This window comes from Pristis pectinata, chromosome 3 (assembly GCF_009764475.1).
Source record: "Pristis pectinata isolate sPriPec2 chromosome 3, sPriPec2.1.pri, whole genome shotgun sequence".
NCBI lineage: Eukaryota > Metazoa > Chordata > Chondrichthyes > Rhinopristiformes > Pristidae > Pristis > Pristis pectinata.
Genome location: NC_067407.1, coordinates 77,215,797 through 77,237,350, shown reverse-complemented (window position 1 = coordinate 77,237,350; position 21,554 = coordinate 77,215,797). Strand labels below are relative to the sequence as shown.

The following is a 21,554-nucleotide window of genomic DNA, read 5'->3' as shown; positions in this document are numbered from 1 at the left end:
CAGCTTAAAAACAGGAGGAACAACTCAAATGGCCTTCAGAAAAGTTATGACTCAAAATAAAACAGAGCTGCTACATGATCGTTGTTTTTCATCATGGCACCATCCACACTACCCAAGAAACATCAAGGAAGCACAAGGAGCAACCCAGAAACAGAAGGCCAAACAAGATGTTGCCAAAAATTGGCTCATCGGGCAGGTTCTAAGCAAAGGACCGATAATCTTTGCACCTGTGAACAATGCAAAAAAATGTAAGATGCAGGTAGTTCATCCACATTTTGTAACATATAGTAATTTACACACTTTAAACAGCTTGAATAATATGATGGACTTGAGAAATATTCACCAGTTTAACAGGATTTCCAAAGCTGTAGGATTGCCCAGTAAGGGGTTAAACTCATCATACTGATTATTTAGCAGCTCAGCAATTTCACTGAGCTACAGCAAAAACCATGATAAATAACTACAAAAAGAAGCCTGGAACATTCATGCATTGAGACATCCGTGACTGAGCTGTTAATTTAAACTTAAATTTAAAAGTTTCTTCCACGGCCTTGAGCAAACTTGCACCAAAAAGGAAATTCAAGAAAACTTGCCAAATTAATTTCTCAGTTAGTTTGCAACAAAGTAATCTGACCACAATTAAATGGTGATCTTTTGGCACCCAAATTTAAACTCATAATTTAAGGACAATTTAAGGCTGATGAGCCAATTTTTGGCAACATCTTGTTTTTGGCCTTCTGTTTCTGGGTTGCTCCTTGTGCTTCCTTGATGTTTCTTGGGTAGTGTGGATGGTGCCATGATGAAAAACGATCATGTAGCAGATCTGTTTTATTTTGTGTCAGGCTCTGAAATAGGACATCAACAAGATTCCACTATCAGACATTGTCCTGTCCTCTTTCAGAACTTCAGAGGAACTGCTCCCTTTGCCACTCCCTGATTTGCTCTTCCACCGTGACCAACCGTCCCTTTTCTTATAGCACTTTCCTGTTCAACTGTAGGAGATGCAACACTCGTCCTTTCACCTCTTCCCTTCCCACCATCCTGGGGCCCAAGTCTTTTCAAGTTAAGCAGCCACTTCTAGTGTTGACAATGTGGTCTCCTTTACAATGGAGAAACTAAATGCAGATTGGGTGACCTCTTTGCGGAGCATCTGAGCTCCATCCACAGACATGACTGAGTTTCTAGTTGTCTGCCACCTTTATTGATTGTCCCACTCAACCTGTCTATAGCCTTCTGCACCATTACAAGAGGCCCAATGCAAAGCTGAGGAACAGCCTAGTGGACTCATTGCGGAATTCTCCAAGTTCAGGTAACTTGCTTTCTCTTTTTCAGGAATGTTCATTTTTTTTGCTGAAGTCATCCATCTGTGATACTGGCTCAGGTTTTCCTCTCCATTAGCACAACCCAATCTGCTGGGCACATCCCACATCACTGTTTTTGCCTTTGATTTGTAATATCACCCTCATTAACTGGAGGACCTCTACAACAACCCTGTCCTCACCCTGTCACATATTCCCAGTTTCCTATCCACTCATACCCCCTGCCTTTCTGCAACTTGTTTTCCTCCTTCCCAGTCTGACAAAGAATTTCGATGTGAAAGGTTAATTGATGCTACCTGATCTGCTGAATGTTTCCAGCATTTTCTGCTTTCATTTTGGAACAGAGCAGAGTGATTAGGAATATTTTCTCAATGTTGAGCTGATGGGATTGAGCACATGAGCAGGTACTGCTGTTCAGGCTACTGGAATATGAAAACCAAAGATCAAACCTTCACAGAAACATACATGGTCCTCTGAGAAATAAACAGGAAACAAGTTTTCAATTTCTGACTGGAATTTACAGCTAACGCACTAACTCCACACAAAAAAAATGAGAAGTCTGAATGGAATAAAGAAAGTGGTCTTTACCAAAGATTTAAAGTCTTAATATATTCTAAAGAAAGGTCCTGAACATTGTTCAAAAATCAAATACATGGCGAGTTTTGTCTTTGCAGTTTACTTGCAAAGTTCAGCCATCACAAAATTTATTCAGGCCAAGGGTAATATCTTAGAATAAATATTGACAAATTCCCTAAATGCAAAAAAAACAGGAATTTGCACAGAACTTCAAATTAAAAGTCTAAAAATTTAGATGTATGGAAGACACTAATACTGCTCCCTAAAAAGTCTGTAAAGTTCCACCATTCAATAGCTTTCTATAATCAAAGAGCATTTAAAAAAAGCTTTAGTAAGCCTTGTGCGTGCATTGTATGCCACTGAAAAGGTGCTATTTCGACAATATCATCATGAAGGGTTATGTCAAAGTGTTTTAATAAATTGAGTCTGCATTTCAAGTGAATGTTCAGAAGTCAGAAATGAATAGAAACTTGCAAAAAAAGGAGTCCTGACATGAAACATTTATTCCAATAATTTAGTTCAAAATAAGGATTGTATTAATTGAAAAATTTTTGGCCTTCAAGATTCCTGCTATGCACATTTCAATGGGTTTGAAAGGAAATGTAGGTGGTTTTCAATATTCCCACCAGCATCAACTCCTCCCTCTCGTTCAATACGTCTTTTTAAATATATATGCCCCATAAGTTATTAGTCAGCCAACACACCAATTTCCATTGCCCAGTTTAACAGCTTAACCTTACCTAGGAAACAAGAACGGCATTTGAAATCATCCTGCCCTAACGTCGCAAAGTAGCTTCACTCAACCACAGATTGGCAATTCATAAAACAGCTATCCTTTATTCATACTTCGAGCGTCAACGAGTTATTGTGGGCCTTACGAAGCGTTGTAGGACAATGTTCTAATTGTAAACCGTCACAGTTCACATTAACAACACACCCACAAAGATTTTTAAAGAAAATCTTTATTGCACGACAAGCTATTTAAAAGATAAACGTATTTAAACGAAGTGGATATATTAAATAATCGAGAACGTTACATGGGTTTTGGACACCACTGATATTGCCTTCTACGCGTGTAACTGGCAGTAAATGATAACCCCAATTTCTCCAGCCGCAGTACACGCGGAGGTCCACCGGCACAACGGCTCCTGCCGTTTCGAATTAGTTTCCTGAGATTACAACACGTTGGCAGACGTCCCAGCAGTTTTATGTAACAACCCCCCCCCCCCCCCCAACCCACATTTTACCCACTTCAGCAGCTGAGCTTCTGGCAAGCTGACACCGCATTTGGCAAAATAATTGTCAGGCTGACACATCTGGTGCAAATGCGAAAAGACAGATGACGGGGGGCGAGAAACGGGGGGGAAACAAAAACAGTAAAGAAGCTTTATGCAGGTATGAATTCTGAAATATCACGAGGCCGGGTGGGCACAAGATCGAGGGCTGTGCTCGACGTGGATCGGTGCTGAATGCTGCAACGCGGTGTGGGGGAAAGGTGGTGGAGGTTTGTAGTGGGGGGAGTCGAATACTAACGGTGCCCCCTCCCCCTCTTTGTTCATGCCTCTCCTTTGCACTAGGAGATACGCTACCCACCCCCTTCTCCACTCTCTCCCTCCCCCCACTCCTTCCTCCAGCTTACCCCGGCGTCCGAGCCACCGACGTTGCGCCCTTCATCGTCGCTGTCGAAATCGGTGTCGCTGTCGTCAACCTTCAGCCGCTTGGACGGGTGGTGCGAGGACTCGTAGTAATCGTCCAGGTAATCGCCCGTCTCGTAGTAGTCTGCCGAGGACATTCTCCGCAGGCGCCCCGGGCCGGGCTGCGATCGATGGGAGGGGGAGGAGGAGCAGCAGGAGGAGGAGGAGGGGTGGGGGATGGGTGAGGCTTGCAGCTGTTATGTAATTAAACACAAAATCAATCCCCGCCTGAAAAATGGAAGGCCACTCTCCTCGGCTTGCCCGCTGTGCGAGTGCGATGCCCCGGCCCGAGGGTGGAGAAGGAGGTCGATGGAGACGCCTGAGCCTCAGTACTCCCCGCCCGGCTCCGCCGTGCCGCTATTGTCCACAACCTCCGAACGACGGTCGTTGGGCGCGTGCACGCGCCTCCAGCCCGGCCCTGATTGGTCGCGGGCTCGCCCGACTGACAGCCGATCGAGGATTGGACGCCGGGACAAAGGAGGGAAGGCGGCTCCCGGCAACGTTCCCACACCGTAGGCGCCGCAGGAGGCTGCCCGCCCTGAATGGCTGCCCTGGCGTCAGTTGAAGAGCTGCGAGGCTACCCCTCTCCCCGTTCGCGACTCCTCCCGCCTAAAATTGGGCGCGGAAAGCTGCAGATGCCACACGTCTGAAATAAAAGCAGAAAAGGTTGGGAATACGCAGTAGGTCAAGCAGCTCTTGACTCTATGCTGCCTGGCCTGCTGAGTATTCCTAGCATTTTCTGTCCTTAGTACATCTGGAGCAAACGTGGGATGTGCTGATCACTCCTTGGAACTAGTACATTTACTTGGTCTTCCAGTGGCCACGAGTTGCTACCACCAATGATATCTGGCAAAGAGAGCACGTAAAGGGACACGCAAGAGATGTGAAATCCAGTCAGAGCTGTAGGAAGTGTCCAGCAGATCAGGATGGTGTCAGTGGAGATGGGAAAAAATGTGTTAATATTGAAGACGTATAACTTACAGCAGAACTGGCCAGGTGTGATAGAAACAGAGAAAGCAGGTTACATGAAATTGTTGAATTCAATATTGAGTCCCAAAGGCTGCATTCTTCCCAGACTGAAGGTGAGCTGCTATTCCTCAAAGTTACATTGGGCCTCTTTGGAACAGTGCAGGAGGCCCCAGATCGATACGTCACGGTGGGTGTTGGATGAAGAATTAAGGTTGCAAGCAAATGGAAGCACAGGTTTGCTTCCACTTACTGAATAAAGCTGTCACCAAACTTGAATTTGATTACCACAATGCAGAGGGGGCCAGATTGTGATCATGAAGTTGGGTGAAGTGAATCGCTGCTTCACCTGAAATGCAGGTGGGAGGGATTGAGACAAAAGGAGCAAGTGCTGTATCACCTGTGGTATTTGAAGATCAAGACCTCAGACCTGGCATAAAACGCATGATTTACCAGGCAGCAGTAACTGCATCCTCCTATATGTATCTGAGACCTGGACTACCTACAGCAAGTACCTTAAGGCACTGGAAAATATTTGTTGCTGACTCCATCAAATCCTCTAAATTGACAGGAAGGACAAACAAACCAACTTTAGTATCTTCTCCCAGACCAATATCTACAGTATTGAGCCCTTAGTTACTCTCAGGCTTCACTGAGCAGGACAATTTGTTTGCATGCCTGACCCCAGACTCCCAAAACTGATTCTCGGTTCTGAGCTATTTCATGGGAAGTTACCAGTTGCAGAGGATAAGATTCAAGGATGTGCTTAAGACCTCCTTGAACAAATACAACATCCCCACTAATTTCTTGGAACCTCTAGTCCCTGACCACACAAAGTGGAGCATTCAGAATGATACTGAAACAATTTAGGGTCATGCATCCCAAGCACACAGAAGCTCAATGTAATGACAAAAGAAGTAGATCACAAACCACCCACCTGCCTGTCCCATTAGCCACCTCCTGCCCCATCTGTGGAAGAGTCTGTGGTCCTCACATTGGCCTCAACAGCCACTTCAGAACCCACAAAACTGGTGTGGAAGATGAAGTTTTTTTCACAGCTTAATGGTGAACAACAAATATTTTCACAGCTTAATGATGAACAACAAAAATTTTCCTCACCTACACCAGGCCTCCTGAGCCAAGTCAGCTAGACTCTTTCGTCATGAGGTAAGTCTCACCATCATGAATGAGCTATCTGGTGCCTTGGTGACTTCCCCTGTGCAATAAGTGCTCGTCATGGTCATAGAATTAGACAGCACGTAAACAGGTCCTTTGGCCCAACTTCACCACGCCAACCAAGGTGCCTTCCTGAGCTAGTCCCATTTGGTCCATCTCCCCCTAAACCTTTCCTATCCATGTCCAAATATCTTTTAAACATTGCTATTGTACCTTCCCTACCACTTCCTCTGGCAGCTCATTTCCATATACCCACCACCTTCTGGGTGAAAAACTTGCCCCTCAATGTTCCCTTTAAATCTTTCCCCTCTCACATTAAATCTATGCCCTCTAGTTTTAGACTCCCCTACCCTGGGAAAAAGACTGACCGTTCACCTTATCCATACCCCTCCTGATTTTATAAAGTCACCCTTCAGCCTCCTTTGCTCTGGGAAAAACAATCCCAGCCTACCCACTCTCTTTCAGAATCATAGAGCAATACAACATGGATACAGGCCCTTCAGCCCAACCAGTCCATGCTGACCACATTGTCTACCCAGGTGGTCCCAATTTCCTGCATTCAGCCCATAATGCTCCAAGCCCCGCTCCTCTATGTACCTATCCAAATGCTTCTTAAATGATACTATTGTACCTGCCTCAACCACTTCCTCTGGCAGCTTATTTCATATACTTATCACCCTTTCCTTATAAGCCTAAACGTCCAATTCTCGTATCATGACCCTTCAGCTCAATCTAATGTGGAACCAGCAAGCTACACCAAGTGTCACTGAGGCCCCCCCATATCTCAATCAGCATCACACCATAGTCGAGAGCACTCATGCCCCAATCCTGGAAACTATGGACAAGGCCACAGAGGTTTTCACTTCTGACTGATCAATCTCTGACCCAGTTCTCAGGGAGAGACAAGCCCACTCTCTGACGACTTCAGTGGCAGAGTCGAAAAGGACTTGGTCCTCTGGAAAGGTGTATTGGCAATGAAGGATTAAGAAAAGCTGACAGAGTTGTCCTCCTCCTGACAAAATGCTCGAAACACAACCTTGTCATAACCAAAACCCAGGGACAAGCACAAGACCTCATGACAACACCCCTGATCCAGGCACCTAAATATGTTTGGTTAATGCATTGTCAGAGCAAGGTTACTGGCATAAGGCACTGATGATGAGTGGACCAACCACCTCATAAGCCAATCTGTTATCTCCACCAATCTGGTTCTTAATTACCAGAGGCAACAGGGTAATCAATAGATGCAGTGCAGTTGATATTTCCAGAAGTCATGTGATAAGGTGCAGCCTCAACCACTTTCGCCCAGTGGCTGAAGAGCTCTTCCCAGACTTGCAATGCAGATTTCATCTATCGAGGCATACAATGGACATGATCTTCACTGCATGAGAAATCCAAGAAAAATGTAGAGGGCCAACCATTGTGGTGGCCTTTCTCAACCTCATAAAAGCTTTCGATTCCTTGAATCAAAATTAATTGCTATTCTCTGCTGTATGATGCAGACTATGATCCTCACCAATTGTTTCACCATTCCTAGTCTATTCTGGAGTCAAGCAAGGCTGAGTAATTGCATCAATCCTCTTCTCAATATTCCTCACTTCAATACTACACCTCACCTCACAGTTGGAGTGAAATCAATCAACCTCTGTCACCTCCACTCTAAATCAAGATCAGCCCAACTTTGGTCATGGATTCACAGTATACAAATGGTACCTGCATATATGCACACTCAGAAGCAGAGCTTCAAGTCATTGTTGATTCTGTCACTGAACTGAAAGAGAGGACAGGTATTAAATACTCTGAAGGCAATGGTCCTTTACTAACTGGTCCCTAACAGTCAAAACATGATAAGGCCCTGGAAAAGGTGGATCACCTGCCCTTCCCCTTCAACTGAGGGCAAAATCCACCACCATCTCCAGTGAACACAAGCCTTTGGCCTACTGAGAATAAGCTTTTAGAGACCAAAACACTAAACCCAACACTAAGCTCATGGTCTTCTGAGCAATATGATACCCACCCTCCTGTATGCTTCATAGACATGGACAACCTACAGTAGGCATCTCAAATCATTGGAGAGATACCACCAACTCTGATTCTGATAAATGTGCCCAATCCATTGCCATGGTAGGTGAACCAATGTCTACATCTTGACCCAGACCAACATGACCAGCACTGAGAATCTAATCATGCTCATTCAGCTCCAGTGGGTGGGCCACATTGTCACCATGCCTGACACCAGACTCTGGAAGCAAGCACTCCGCCCCAAGCTCCTTCGGGCCAAGAGATTTCCAGGACAAATAAAAAGCTTCAAGGACATTCTCAGCGTCTCTGTCAAAAAATGTAACATCCTTTAATCTCTGGGGAACCCTTGGCTCTTGCTTGCTCAAAATGGAGAAGGAGCATCCAGTAAGACAGTAAGCACTAAAAGTCTCTACGATGGGAGCACATGGAGGCTATTTGCAAACAGCAGAAGAAGTTCTCAGTGTCCCAAACAATCCACCCACCTTCCCACTATCAATCTCCGCCAGTGGTCGAGTCCACGGATCCTGCATAGGCCTCATCAACCACCTCAGAGCCCACAGAACTGGAGCAGAATCAAGCAGAAGATCAGTGGTGGTGAAACACTTGTATTATTATAATAACTAAAATTTATTTAATTTGTAAAGCAACAAATGTTTTAAAATCATTGATGGTCTGTTTTTGCTTTGGGCCCAAACCACTGCCTGGTCTCCAGCACCAATAAAGATAAAAAGTTACTTCAAACAAACTATGCCGTCAAACATATAACACCACCATTTTTAAATTAGGACCGCTGGTTTCATTTCTTACTGATGGTTGATAGCAATCCAAACAGAAACTAGGTTGCCGATAAATGTTAGCACCTGCACCTTCAAAATCAGGGTAATATACGTTTAAGTCAAAACATGTTTTTACCTATGTGGTTCCCAGAAGAGATTCATATTGGCAACTGAGAAAGTTGTGCACCACTAGTAATGCTGTAGCAAAACATTTCTATTTTAGTCCTCAAGTTACAAAGGCCATTATTACATGAATCTGGGTTTTGTTTTGTTTGTGTCTGATTAATATATTTAATCTCTCTGGACTTCCACAGTGTCAAGCTTTTCACCATTGAAAAAATATTCTGAATTAATCCATCAATATTTCTTTGTAACTTTATGCCCCTATGTATGCTATTTAACCTTTTAACTTGGGTGTGTGACTGTCTGTGCATTAGAATCAGAATCAGGTTTATTATCACTGACATATGTCATGAAATTTGTTGTTTTGTGGCAGCAGTACAGTGCAAGACATAAAGATGTAAAAATTACTATAAGTTACAAAAATAAATAAATAGTGCAAAAAAAAGGACTAATGAGGTAGTTTTCATGGGTTCATGGACTGTTCAGTTATTTACAATTATGGTGAATAATTGAGGCACCAGTTCAGATACGTGTGGGATCTATCACCAGTTATTTCCTCCCATGTAAATACCCACCAAACCCATTCCCTGTTATCGGTCACCTAAAGAACCTTACTGGATCAATAATTTGCTTTCAATTTCCTGGTCTTTTAGTCCAGTGATAATGTCTTTTGTGGAATCTTACTGAATGCTGTATGGACATCTACATTAAACTATTTCCTTGTACTTCAAAAAAGCCACTGGGCATCACATAATCTTTACAAATCCACTTTCTCTTTCATTAATCAGCTCAAATTTCTCTTAATGCTGTGTCCTTAATTATACATCCAATAATATCTCAGCAGCAGACATTGGACTGACAGATCTATAATTTCCTGGTTTTTCACTTTCTCCTTTCTTAAATGATAAAAGGATTGTTGTTAAGCATGTAACGAAGGTTTGTCAAACTTTACCAAATAGAAACCTAACCAGGAACATTGTGATTCTGTAAAATGTCTTTGTTAATGATTATAAATATTTAAAACCATACTAACTAACTATGCTACTAGAAAAAGGTACAGAAATAAGTGGGAAAATATTGAAAAACACTCTCAAGGTGTGAGATGGGGGTGTTGCACTGGTGGAGAGGTGCTGTTGCATGATTGTAAGGCCGGGGAAGGTAACAGAAATAGAACAGAAGGCCCAGAATGTATCTTTCCTTGCTCATAAGTAGATAAACATGATAAACTCCATAATTTTTTTTTCAAATTTTAGGTTTGGTTTTCACCATAAGTATCCACTTCTAACTTGATGAAACAAATTGTTTAAACAATTACACAATAGACTTCTTTAATTAGTTCTATTTCTAATAAGTATTTTGTTAACAAAATCTGTTATTTTTCACTACTATACATGCACATATCATGTATTAGGATTTATAAGAAGATTATTCAATATTTGTCTTTTTATTTTGTTGAGAAATTGCCTCTTTTGATGGTCAACTACTTCAATAACTGCAATGTAGTTGACTTAATGAATTCACTTCAGTGGCATCAACTTTTTGGGCTTAATAGTCTGTATAAAGTTTTAAAAAGTTTTTTTTAACTTACATGTAATTCTATTTTAATATCGTTTATTAAGCGACCACTAGCTTTACACCAAGGAAAGTGGAAATGACAATTGTCTTCGTGTCTCTGGGATTTGGGGTTAAATCAAGCCCAGACTCATAGGTTGAAAGTTTCTTCTTGCCTGTGGCTGCAAGTGTGCATACATCCTGGTGGTGACAGTGCATTGACTTCCTGCTTCCGTGGTGAGGTTGATGAGCCACTTCTGCTGCTCAAGGCTTAAACATTGGCAAAGGCTGGCACATACATATTTCAAATTGTTTGGAACCTTTTATGTTAACGTATCCTTTTAAATCTGAGGTGTTTGGTAGATCATGGAATTTCATAGAAACATAGAAAAACCTACAGCACAATTCAGGCCCTTCGGCCCACAAAGCTGTGCCAAACATGTCCCTACCTTAGAGACCCATAGCCCTCTATTTTGCTAGGCCAAATGGTTTTTTGGATCTTCTAATGCTTCTTCAAAAATGTGATCTTACAAAACTGCATGTTACCAAAGTGTTCAGTGGACCAGCTTTGCTTGACAATTAACCATTCCCAACATCAATCTTGGCTGGAGTACTAAAGCAAAGCTCTCATATGAACAAGTTGTTTTGAATTAAAGGGAATTGGACAAGGTGGTTGCAATATTATGACCATGTCCTGTCACATTAAAAATTAATCATTTCATGCACACAATGAATCAGCATGCACCAGCAGCACCAGTAATGCTCCAAGAAGGTGACTCACAACCACCTTCTCAAAGGCAATTACAGAAGGGCATTAAAAGTTGGCCTTGCCAATGTCATCCATGTCATGAAAAATAAATTTAAACATTGGTCCAAGGACAACATTTTCCAACAATCATAAAGAAATTGTTGATGATTGATTGATGTTGAGAAAAGTCAGAATGCACTGTGAAACACAAGGCCAATGGTTGTCCTAGAAAGATGACCCAAATCATTTGGGACCCAATAACTTCAAAAGAGAGAGCAAAACGGTGGACATGTGCAAGAAAGTCAGAGCTTGCATGCAACAGAAAGGAGCACACAGTGTGTACATCAAGATTTATCTCCCATGGAGAGAAACATATCACTTTGTTTTCTTTGTGGATTAAAGTTAACCAGACAGGAGCTATAGAAGTACATCTGGTGACAGCCTCCCTCCATGTGGCAATAATTGAAAATGTCCATATGGTACTTGCAGTTACGTGCAGCCAATTCTTACTGTAGATACTTTTAACTACGTGCCTTCACTCCCTCCCTATATCTTGACCTTTCCAGCCCCCAAGCACCCTGCATACTTCCAACTCTGCCCAATTTGAGCAGGATCCCGTTTCTATCCCAGCGCTGGCAACAGGCTTTCCACCATCTGGACCCTAAACAGCCCAGATAATTCCATCTATTCCACCTCCTTTCAGGCACTGCTTGAAACCTAGTTCGTTGACAGGTAACAGTTCTGATGAAAAGTTGTTGACTTGAAACAATATCTAAATTCTGCCTGACTTTCTGAGTATTTCCAGTATTTTCTGTTTTTGTTTCTTTGTTTGTATGCTGCCAATTTTTGCTTTGCAATGCTTCTGTAAAGTCCCTTAGCATGTTTTAATCTGTTAAAAAAGCAAACTGTTCCTGATTTGAGGCTGAGGTGGTTATCTCTGAGAAGGAACTCACTTCCTTTCTTGTCTTTGCCCAGTTACTATGTGCTTTAGGGAGATGATATTATATTACATTTACAGAACTGCAACAATTACTTGGCACAACAGACCTATGGTGCTGTTTATGCTGTAAATGAGCCTTGCAGGAAACAGGACAGTCAGACTTTGCAAAATTGGGCTCAACATATAGCAATATGATAAGGATAACATTATTTTCTTCAGTGATTTTTTTCCATAAATATACTTTATTCAAAATATACAGTAAATATAATAGACATGTCATTTTCTTTGTTCACTGAATCAAGTAATTTAGTACATTCCCTTACAACACTGCTAATCTTTCATCCTTAAACACTGCATCAGTGAAACGTTTGAGAGGCTGTTACACAGGACCCAGCCCCTCAGTGTCCAGTGGCGGCAGGACCTTAGACTGTGGTCCTTCCCCACAGAGCCTTTGTGGTGGCTGTATCAAGCTTCAGTGCATCCCTCAGCACGTACACCTGCACCCTGGAACATGATGGTCAGCAGCATTTGCTGCAGAAATCCCATTGCTGTGATATTGTCGGAGTTAAATATTAACTATAATAGAAAAACTTCCCAGTTCTTGTTAAAAATAGTGCCATGAGATCTTTTAAGGGCAGATGGGCTTGATTTCTTGTCTCACGAGTAGGATGGCACCTCTGACAGTGCAGCACTTCCATAGTCCTGCAATGGTGTGTTGGCCTGACAGGATGGTCAACAATAATGTAGCAGTAATTTTCAAAATGGATTTTGATTAAATATAAAATGTTTCAGGATGTGGGAAAGAATTTGGGAAGGAAGGAAGGAAGTAGTTTTTTTTCAAATTGCCAGAATATATATGATGGATTGCATAACTTTCTAGTGTGCTGCGTCATTCTACCATACTACAATTAATGTACTTGATGGAAAGGGCACAAAGAAACTATTTCTTCTGGTGGGAACATCTAAAATAAAGGAGCATAAGCTTAAAGTTGGAATGATGCAGTTCAGTAGTGACATCAGGATGCATCCCCTTCACACAAGGTGAAGAAAACTAGGTTCAGATTAGGCTGACTGAAAAATCAAGAACAAAGATTGATATATTCTTGGTAAGCAAGGATATTAAGGATTATGAAGCCATGACAAACAAATTAAAGACCAACCATTAACACAGGTAGTAATGAAAGGCTTTCTCTCAAGCCCATGGAGCCGTTTAAGCTTCCTGCACTACTCCCAAATGTCACCAGAAAACCCAGATCCATGCTAATCAGACACTGACTGATCCCAAGTTTTCCATTTCTTAACCATAAGGTGCACACCTGTGATTATAATTTTAACCCCTAGTTATAATGTTGTTTTATATTTTCCCCTCCAACAGATCCCACTGCACCATTCTAAAAAGTGCATATTGCCCCATATGATCTTCTGCATTAGTTTCAGTTGTTTGTGGTTGGGGGTGAGGATAGGATTCAGAAAATAATTTTCCAGAATATTTTTTCCATTTTTGTTCTGCCTCTCAATGGACATTACATGTGGAGGACTTGGCAAATCATTGTGATGTGAGGCAGGAGTGACTGGCCATCTCTCTGTTACCGCATGTTATTCTTTTTGCAAGATAGTAACGATATTTTCATTTCAACTGAGGGAGGAGAGATCAACAGTCCTGCCCATTTCCCCTCTAGTCGTTGAACAAATTTTTCTCAGAATTTGTTTTTTTTATGACTTACACAATTGTGCATCTTACACAACTAGTTTCAATATTTCAATAGTTTCAATATTTAAATGAAACTAACAAAGCTTGTTAACCTTATTTTTCTGCAGAAAAGGATAAGGAACAATGTTAAAGAGGTGTTCGAAATTAGTGTATACTTCTAAAATGTGGGGAAAGGGATTCCAAAAAGAGGAGGATTTTTTTTACTGAAGGATGCAAATTTAGGGTAAATAGTGATAGAATTAGAGGTGAATTTGTGATGGTGGAGTGACTGTACAGGTCATGCTGCTGCCTTACTGCTCCGGTGATCAGAATTCAATACTGACTAACAGTGCTTCCTGTGCGGAATTGCATGTTCTTCCTATGACTGTATAGAACCCCCCCCCCCCACCCCACCTCCCCCCTGAGTGCTCTGGTTCCTGCCCACATGCTGCATGTTATGTTAGTTGGTTGCTCTAAATTGCCCCCAGTAAGGAGGCTGCTAGGAGAATCAGAGTGGTGTTGATGAGCATATGAGAGAAAAAAGACCACAGGATGTTGAGTGGGGGAAATGGATATAATGGTAAAGTTCTGAAGAGCTGATGTAGGATTGTTGGGCCAAATGGCCTTCTTCTGTGTCATGAGAAATATGAGATGAGGAATTCATGATTGTTACAGCAAGTTATTAATGATCTGGAATGTGCTGGGGGAATGGAAGAAGCATATCAAGCAGCAACTATTAGAAAGGAAATAAAAAGCGGTCTTTAAGTTTCTCTTTCCACAGATGCTGTCTGTTTCCAGCATCTTCTGTTTTTATTGATTTTCATCAACCATCAGAAAGGAGTTGGATATGTATTTGAAAATGACAAAAGATAGCAGGGTTATAGGGAAAGACGGGGGGGGGGGGGGGTGAAAATAATTGCCCAGCTCTTTCAAACATCTGGCACAGACTGCACAGTGCCTGAGTGCCATCTTTCCACACTCTATGATACATTCCAGTTCCTGACAATCGTCAGAGGCATAGAGTAGTGACTCAGTGAGGTTTTGGATTGTAGTTTTACGTGACTATCCTTATCTCAAATGTTAATCCCAAATCAATGTATATTTTGCTCTCTATATCCACAAAACACTAAGTCCTTGAATGTTTCTGCCAGGTTTAGGATGACCTCATGCATAGGAGGTGAATAATTACCTGGTGCACCAGGTCCTGGCAAGTTGATACTGGGCCACTGTGAGTGCAGTAATTCTGACTGACGGAAGTTCCCATCACAAATCCTGTGCTTGGCAATGGATGGATATAAATTATTACCAGTTCTTTTTCAAAGAACCTTAGGGGGTTCTTCCCAGTGTCTTGGCCAACATTTATCCCTCAATCAGATGACATCAATCAATTAACATCACTGAAATATATTAATATAGTTTTTGTCACATTCTCACATGCACGACCTTGCTCTGTGCAACTTGGCAGAACACTTCATGTATTTCAAGAGCTCTAATGACAGCCATTGTCTATCTCTCCCCTCTGCAGATGATCCACAACTGCTGTGTATTCCTACATTTTCTGGTTTAATTTCACATTTCCAGCTTCACAATAGTTTGTCTTAGTACACTTCAGAAGTCCTTCATTGACTGTAAAATGTTTTGGCAAGTGCTGAAGTTGTGAAAGGCTCTGTGTAATTTTTTTCTTCTTTTAACCCTGCATTAGGTTGGAAGAGAAAGGATTACTGCAAGATCTAAAGCTGGAAAAAGACTAAAGAGGGGAAGCTGAAGACTTGGATACAATGGAAACCTACATAAAGAGTGCATCAAACTTCTCCAAAAGTGATGTAAATAAATATTCTTCAAGATGAAAATTATGGGAGCAGTGGACACTGGAATGATTGGCAGGACACCTCCTAATACATAATTCAGGACTATGAATAGACAATAGACAATAGGAGCAGAAGTAGACCATTCGGCCCTTCGAGTCTGCACCGCCATTTTGAGATCATGGCTGATCCTCAACAATCAATATCCTGTTCCTGCCTTGTCCCCATATCCCCTGATTCCCCTGTCTATAAGAAACCTATCAAGCTCCTTCTTGAAAGTGCCCAGAGAATTGGCCTCCGCTGCCCTCTGAGAGAAATTCACAACCCTCTGGGAGAAGAAGTTTTTCCTCACCTCTGTCCTAAATGGCCTAGCCCTTATTCTTAAATCATGCCCCCTGGTCCTGGGCTTCCCCAACATCTGGAACATATTTCCTGTCTCTATCTTGTCCAATCCCTTAATAATCCTGTATGTTTCAATCAGATCCCCTCTCAATCTTCTCAATTCCAGCGTGTACAATCCCAGTCTCTCCAACCTCTCAGCATAAGACAGTCCCGACATCCCCGGAAGCTCAGAGAGGAAAGACAGTTATGTAAAGATTCCTGTTTACCCTTAATTCCTGATTCATATGCATCATTTATGACACAAATTACTTCCTTCCATATTCTTAGACAATTAGACACCAACTTATGAAGAGACGAGAAAAAATATGTGAGCAATTTGGAGCCCCGTATCTAAGGAAAGTTGTGCTGGCCCTGGAGAGGGTCCAGAGGAGGTCCATGTGAATGATCCCAGAAATGAAAGGCTTAACATATGAGGAGCATTTGATGGCTCTGGGCCTGTACTCAATGGAGTTCAGAAGGATGAGGGGAGGATATCATTGAAACCTACTGGATACTGAAAGGCCTGGATAGAGTTGACGTGGAGAGGGTGTTTCCATTAGTAGGAGGGTCTAGCATCTGAGGGCACAGCCTCAATAAAGGGATGTACCATTAAAACTGAGATGAGGAGGAATCTCTTCAGCCAAAGGGTGGTGAATCTGCAGGATTCGTTGCCACAGAGGGCTGTGGAGGCAGGCATGGTAGTGTACTGGTTAGCATAACGCTATTACAGCGCCAGCGACTCGGTTTCAATTCTGGCTGCTGTCTGTAAGGAGTTTGTACATTCTCTCCGTGTCTGCGTGGGTTTCCTCCGGGTACTCCGGTTTCTTCCCACGTTCCAAAGACGTACGGGTTAGGAAGTTGTGGGCATGCTATGTTGGTGCCGGAAGTGTGGCGACACTTGCGGGCTGCCCCCAGAACACTCTACACAAAAAGATGCATTTCACTGTGTGTTTCAATGTACGTGTGACTAATAAAGATATCTTACCTTATCATAGGGCGTATTTAAGGCAGAGAATGATAGGTTCTTGATTGGTAAGGGAGTTAAAGGGTTACAGGGAGAAGGCAGGAGAATGTGGTTGAACAAATCAGCTACAATTGAATGGCAGAGCAGACTCAATTGTCTGAATGGCCTAATTCTGCTCCTATATCTTAAGGTCTAATACATTAAGTTTAGTTGTCCAATTAGACATGAAAGATTGAAGAAAAGCTGTGAATCTGTTGCCTTAAACCAGAAATAAAACCAGAAGGCTGAAAATACATAATTGAGGTCACTGGCACCTGGCAAGAGAAAGGAATATTAACAATTTATTTCAAATGAAGTGAATATTTCAGAGTAATTTAACAAGTGGGTACAACTGGTTGAAATCTTTGGTTACTGGGAGTTACCATTCTGTTTCAGGTGGTTAATGGTAGTACAATCAGAGAGGAAGAAAGCCTGTTATTTCCTCAGCATGAAGGTTGTGGTTCTCCTGAAGGAAATTTCGTCATGGCCTATGCCTGCATCCAGGACACCCTCAAGACTCCATCATTCCCAGCAATCCAGTCTATCTACTGTACTTAAATGGGGTGGGGGGGGGGGGGGCTTCCCTGAAAGAAAAGGGCTATTACCTTCTTCCTTGGATTCTGACTCCTGTGCATTCTCCAGCCGCAGCAGCTCATCACCAATACATTAAAAGTTACAGGACCACCGGGTGCCTAGCTGAGGTTGCTTCTGGACTCCTGCGGCCTCCATCAATCAGGAGGATTCCTCCAGTACTTCATAGTTTCATACCTTATTGTCGACATAGAAGCATACAGCACAGAAATGGGTCTTTCAGCCCAACACATCCATGCTGACCCTTTAGCCCATCTACACTAATCCCATTTGCCCACATTAGGACTGTATCCTTCTATACCTTGTCTATTTAAGTGTCTGTCTAACGGTGCCTTAAACATAGTTCATGTATCTGACTCCACCTACTCTGGCAGCGCTTTCCAGACATCAACCACTCTCTGTGTAAAAAAAAAGATTTACCTCTCAGATCCCTTTTAAAACTCCTTCCTCTAAATCAATGCCCTCTTGTTTTTAATAACCCTAACATGGGAAAAAGATTTTTACTGCGTGCCCTATCTATGCCTCTCATAATCTTAAATACTTCTATCAGGCCACTGCTTAGCCTCCTTCGCTCCAGGGCATACAAACCCAGCCTATCCAATCACTCTGCATAACTAAAGTCTTCCAATCCAGGCAAAATGCTGGTGAATCTCTCTCATCTGCTGTCCTGCACAACTTAGACAACAGAAAAGCAAGATCATTTTCATAGGGCCTTCAAGAAGAGGATCTAAATCCTTGATACTAAGATAGGACTCCAGCCTCGATCCCTGATCAGAGGCCACAGCCTTCCAAACCCAAAACAATAACCCATTTATTCCTACTTTCTGTCCATTAACAATCATCAATCCACACCAGTATATGAGACTCAACACTGTGTGCTTGAATTTTGTTTAAGAATCTTTTGTGTGGCATTTTATCAAAGGCCTTTTGAGAGTCATTGGCTCACCTTTATCTATTCTGTTAATTACAATCTCAAAAATCTGACTGATTTGCCAAACATGATTTCTCTTTGATTAATCCATAGAAACTCAGCCCTATCCCATTATTATTTTCTAAGTGGTCAGTTCCCACCTCTTTTAATAATAGATTCAAGCAATATCCCTACTACTGATGTCAGATTAACTGGTTTACAGTTCCTGATTTCTTTCTCCTTCTTTTCTTAAATAGTGGGATTATATTTGCTACATTCCAATCAGTGAGATCCATTCTAGAACCTATGGAGGAAGGAGCTTTGAAAGATAACCATCAATATATCCATTTTCTCCATAGCTAATTCTTTGCACACTGTCAGTTCATTAGGGTGCTAGGGATTTTTCACCTTTCTATCCCATTCATTTCTCCAATATTTTTTCACTAAAGATAATTTCTGGGAGCTCCTTATTCATACTAGACCAGAATTTCTCCACTGTTTCTGGGATGATTTTGTGTCATCTTCCAAGAAGACAACCATAAAATATTTGTTTAATTTCTCTGCCATTTCCTTATTCCTCAAGAGAATTTAGTTTATTATTCATTTTTGGGAGCTGGGCATTGCCAGCAAGACCAACATTAATTATCCATTGCTAATTTCCTTCAGGTGAGTCACCTTATTAAACTGCTGCAGTCCTTCTGGTGAAGGGGAGGGTGTTCCAGGATGTAGATTCAGTGACAATGAAGGAGATTCGATATATTTCCAAATCAGGATGGTATGCAACTTGGTGGTGGTGTTCCAATGTACCTGCTGCCCTTGTCCTTCTTAGTGGTAGAGGTTTGGGAGATGCTGCGTGAGTAACTGCAGAGCACTTTGTAGATTATGCACATTGTGTGTTGATGGTGCAGGGAAAAAATGATTAGGGTGTTGGATGGTTGCCAATCAAAGAGGCCGCTTTGTTCTGGATAGTATCAAGCTTCTCAAGAGTTGTTGGAGCTGTACTATACTGTAAAGTGGAGAGTATTCTATCACATACCTGACTTGTGCCTTACAGATGGTGGAAAGACCTTGGAATTGAACATTGTGGAATTATCAGTGAATATCCCCACTTCTGACCTGATGATGGAAGGAAGGTCATTGATGAAGATATGATGAAGATACGATGAAGATACAATAAAGATACAACAAACAATCTGCTGGAAGAACTCAGTGGGTCGAGCAGCATTTGTAGGAGGAAAGGAATTGTCAACCTTTCGGGTTGAAATCCTGCCCTGATGCAAGGTTTTGACCCAAAACAGTGACAATTCCTTTCCCCCTCCCACAGATGCTGCTTGACCCACTGAGTTCCTCCAGCAGATTTTTTGTCGCTCCAGATACCAGCATCTGCAGTCTCTTATATTTCCAAGCAAATAAAGATGTTTGGGCCAAGGAAAATGCCCTGAAGAACTCCTGTAGTCCTGGAGCTGGGATCATAGACCCCTAACAACTGCAACCATCTTCCTTTGTACAAGGTATGACTCCAACCTCCAGAGTTTTCTCCCCCATTGACTTCAATTTTTACCAGGGAGCCTTCATTCAGAATTCAGTTCTTTAGTTCTAGGGAACCCAAATTGGACATTGGTGAATAGGTTGTTGATATGTAAGGGCCATTTGACAGCACTGTAATCAACAGCTTCCATCACTGCTGATGACTGAGAGTAGACTGACTGGCCAGTAGTTAGCCAGACTGGATTTGTACTGCTTTTTGTTGACAAGGTATTCCAGGGCAACTTTTTTTTTTACATTTGTGGGTAAATGTCAGTGTTGTAATTGTATTGGAGCTTTTTTTTAAATTTCAAAAATAGACTTTATTCATAATAAATACATACAAAGGAAGAAATGGTGCAAAAAAAACTTCTACATTCATGGTCATTACATTCAGTAGTGTAAATGCTTAAAGAAAATAAAACAAACATAGCACCATTGCCACTCACATGGCACCCTGAGGTGATACTCCTTTCATTGTTCAAGGGGCTTCCCCACATAATGCTACCCCTCCATGTGTGGTAATGGAAGCTGCCCAGACTGTGGTCTTTCCCCACAGAGACTCAGCATTGGCTGCACTGAGTTTCAGTGCGCCTCTCAGCACATACTCCTGTAGCCTGGACTGTGCCAGTTTGCAGCATTCCCTTACAGACATCTCACTGTGCTGGAAGGCCAAGTTTCAGGCAGACCAAAGGGCGTCTTTCACTGAGTTGATGACCTTCCAGCAGCACTTGGTCTGTCTCGGTGTGGGGCCCTGGGAACAACTCTCAGATACTACAGCTGTAACAGATCATCTGCTCTTAATATATGCTATTTATTGAATTCATTTAACTATTTCACCATCACCTTAACCTTACCGATAGCTCCTAATCATCAAGAAAGCAGAAGGAAATGAAGCAAGGAGAGGAAGTGGTAGAAAACAATCTGCAGGAAGAACAGCAGCCCCAACAGCAACTGCTGGTGGAGGCTAACACTGGTTGTAGTATGAGGGAGATCCTTCCTGGACTTGCTTTCAGGGAACATCTAATAGCCCACACATCCAACAGCCAGTGAACTTCCAGTCCACTCATACATATCCACCAGTATGGACTAAGGGACAGCATCCTAAACATACCTACAGACTTTCATTTCATTTTCTTTTCAAACTTTCCTACAGTGATAGGTCAGTGGAGGCCAGTCCTCTCTTCTACTCCTGTGTATCATACAAATAAGCCTAACTCGTAGCTCACTGGCATTTATTTATAACAACCATGTCCAATTTGATAGATTAAGCTGACATGAAGAATCCAATAAAATGTGATGGTTAAAGCACCTTGGAGGCAGCAATTCTGAAACATCTGTTCACTGATCAATATTATTAGGCAAGCAACTGCCAAGAAAAGGTACCAGGACTTTGAATTAATACCAACTCTAAGTGTAATGGGCACGTGAGCCTTTTAATTGATCCTTGAGCAGATATGTGGGATGAAACGTATTCAGCACCAAAGCCATCACGGGTAGCTGTTCCTTCCATTTGAAAGTTGCCTTTGGGATGGCAATATCTGTCCTCCCAACTTAAGAGACATGAACACTGGAACATGCCAATGAAAGATGGTCATTATGTTCTCTTCATGAAGGCAGAGTTGGAAAAAAAAGCATTATCTGCAAACAACAATCAGTGAAACTGGATTGTTGTGGGATTATCCAAAGAAAATGGAAATAATTGTATAGAAATGCAGACCATTATTGTGATCCATCGAACAAAGGGCGTGAGGTATCA

General features: G+C 42.1%; 1 protein-coding gene and 1 long non-coding RNA gene across 2 annotated transcripts in view; one reads left to right on the top strand and one right to left on the bottom strand.

Moving 5' to 3' along the window:
* LOC127568607 (heterogeneous nuclear ribonucleoprotein L-like) overlaps positions 1–3,970 on the bottom strand; it is a 27,297-nt gene extending 23,327 nt beyond the window's left edge. The window contains exon 1 of the mRNA XM_052012560.1: positions 3,535–3,970. Within this exon, the coding sequence (XP_051868520.1) occupies positions 3,535–3,687 (153 nt within the window). The 5' untranslated portion in view covers positions 3,688–3,970. The remainder of the gene's footprint in view (positions 1–3,534) is intronic.
* LOC127568609 (uncharacterized) lies at positions 3,165–21,554 on the top strand. Its single transcript, XR_007956040.1, has 4 exons — positions 3,165–3,290; positions 3,473–3,651; positions 15,284–15,404; positions 19,326–21,554. It is a non-coding gene; the product is annotated as an uncharacterized LOC127568609 (long non-coding RNA).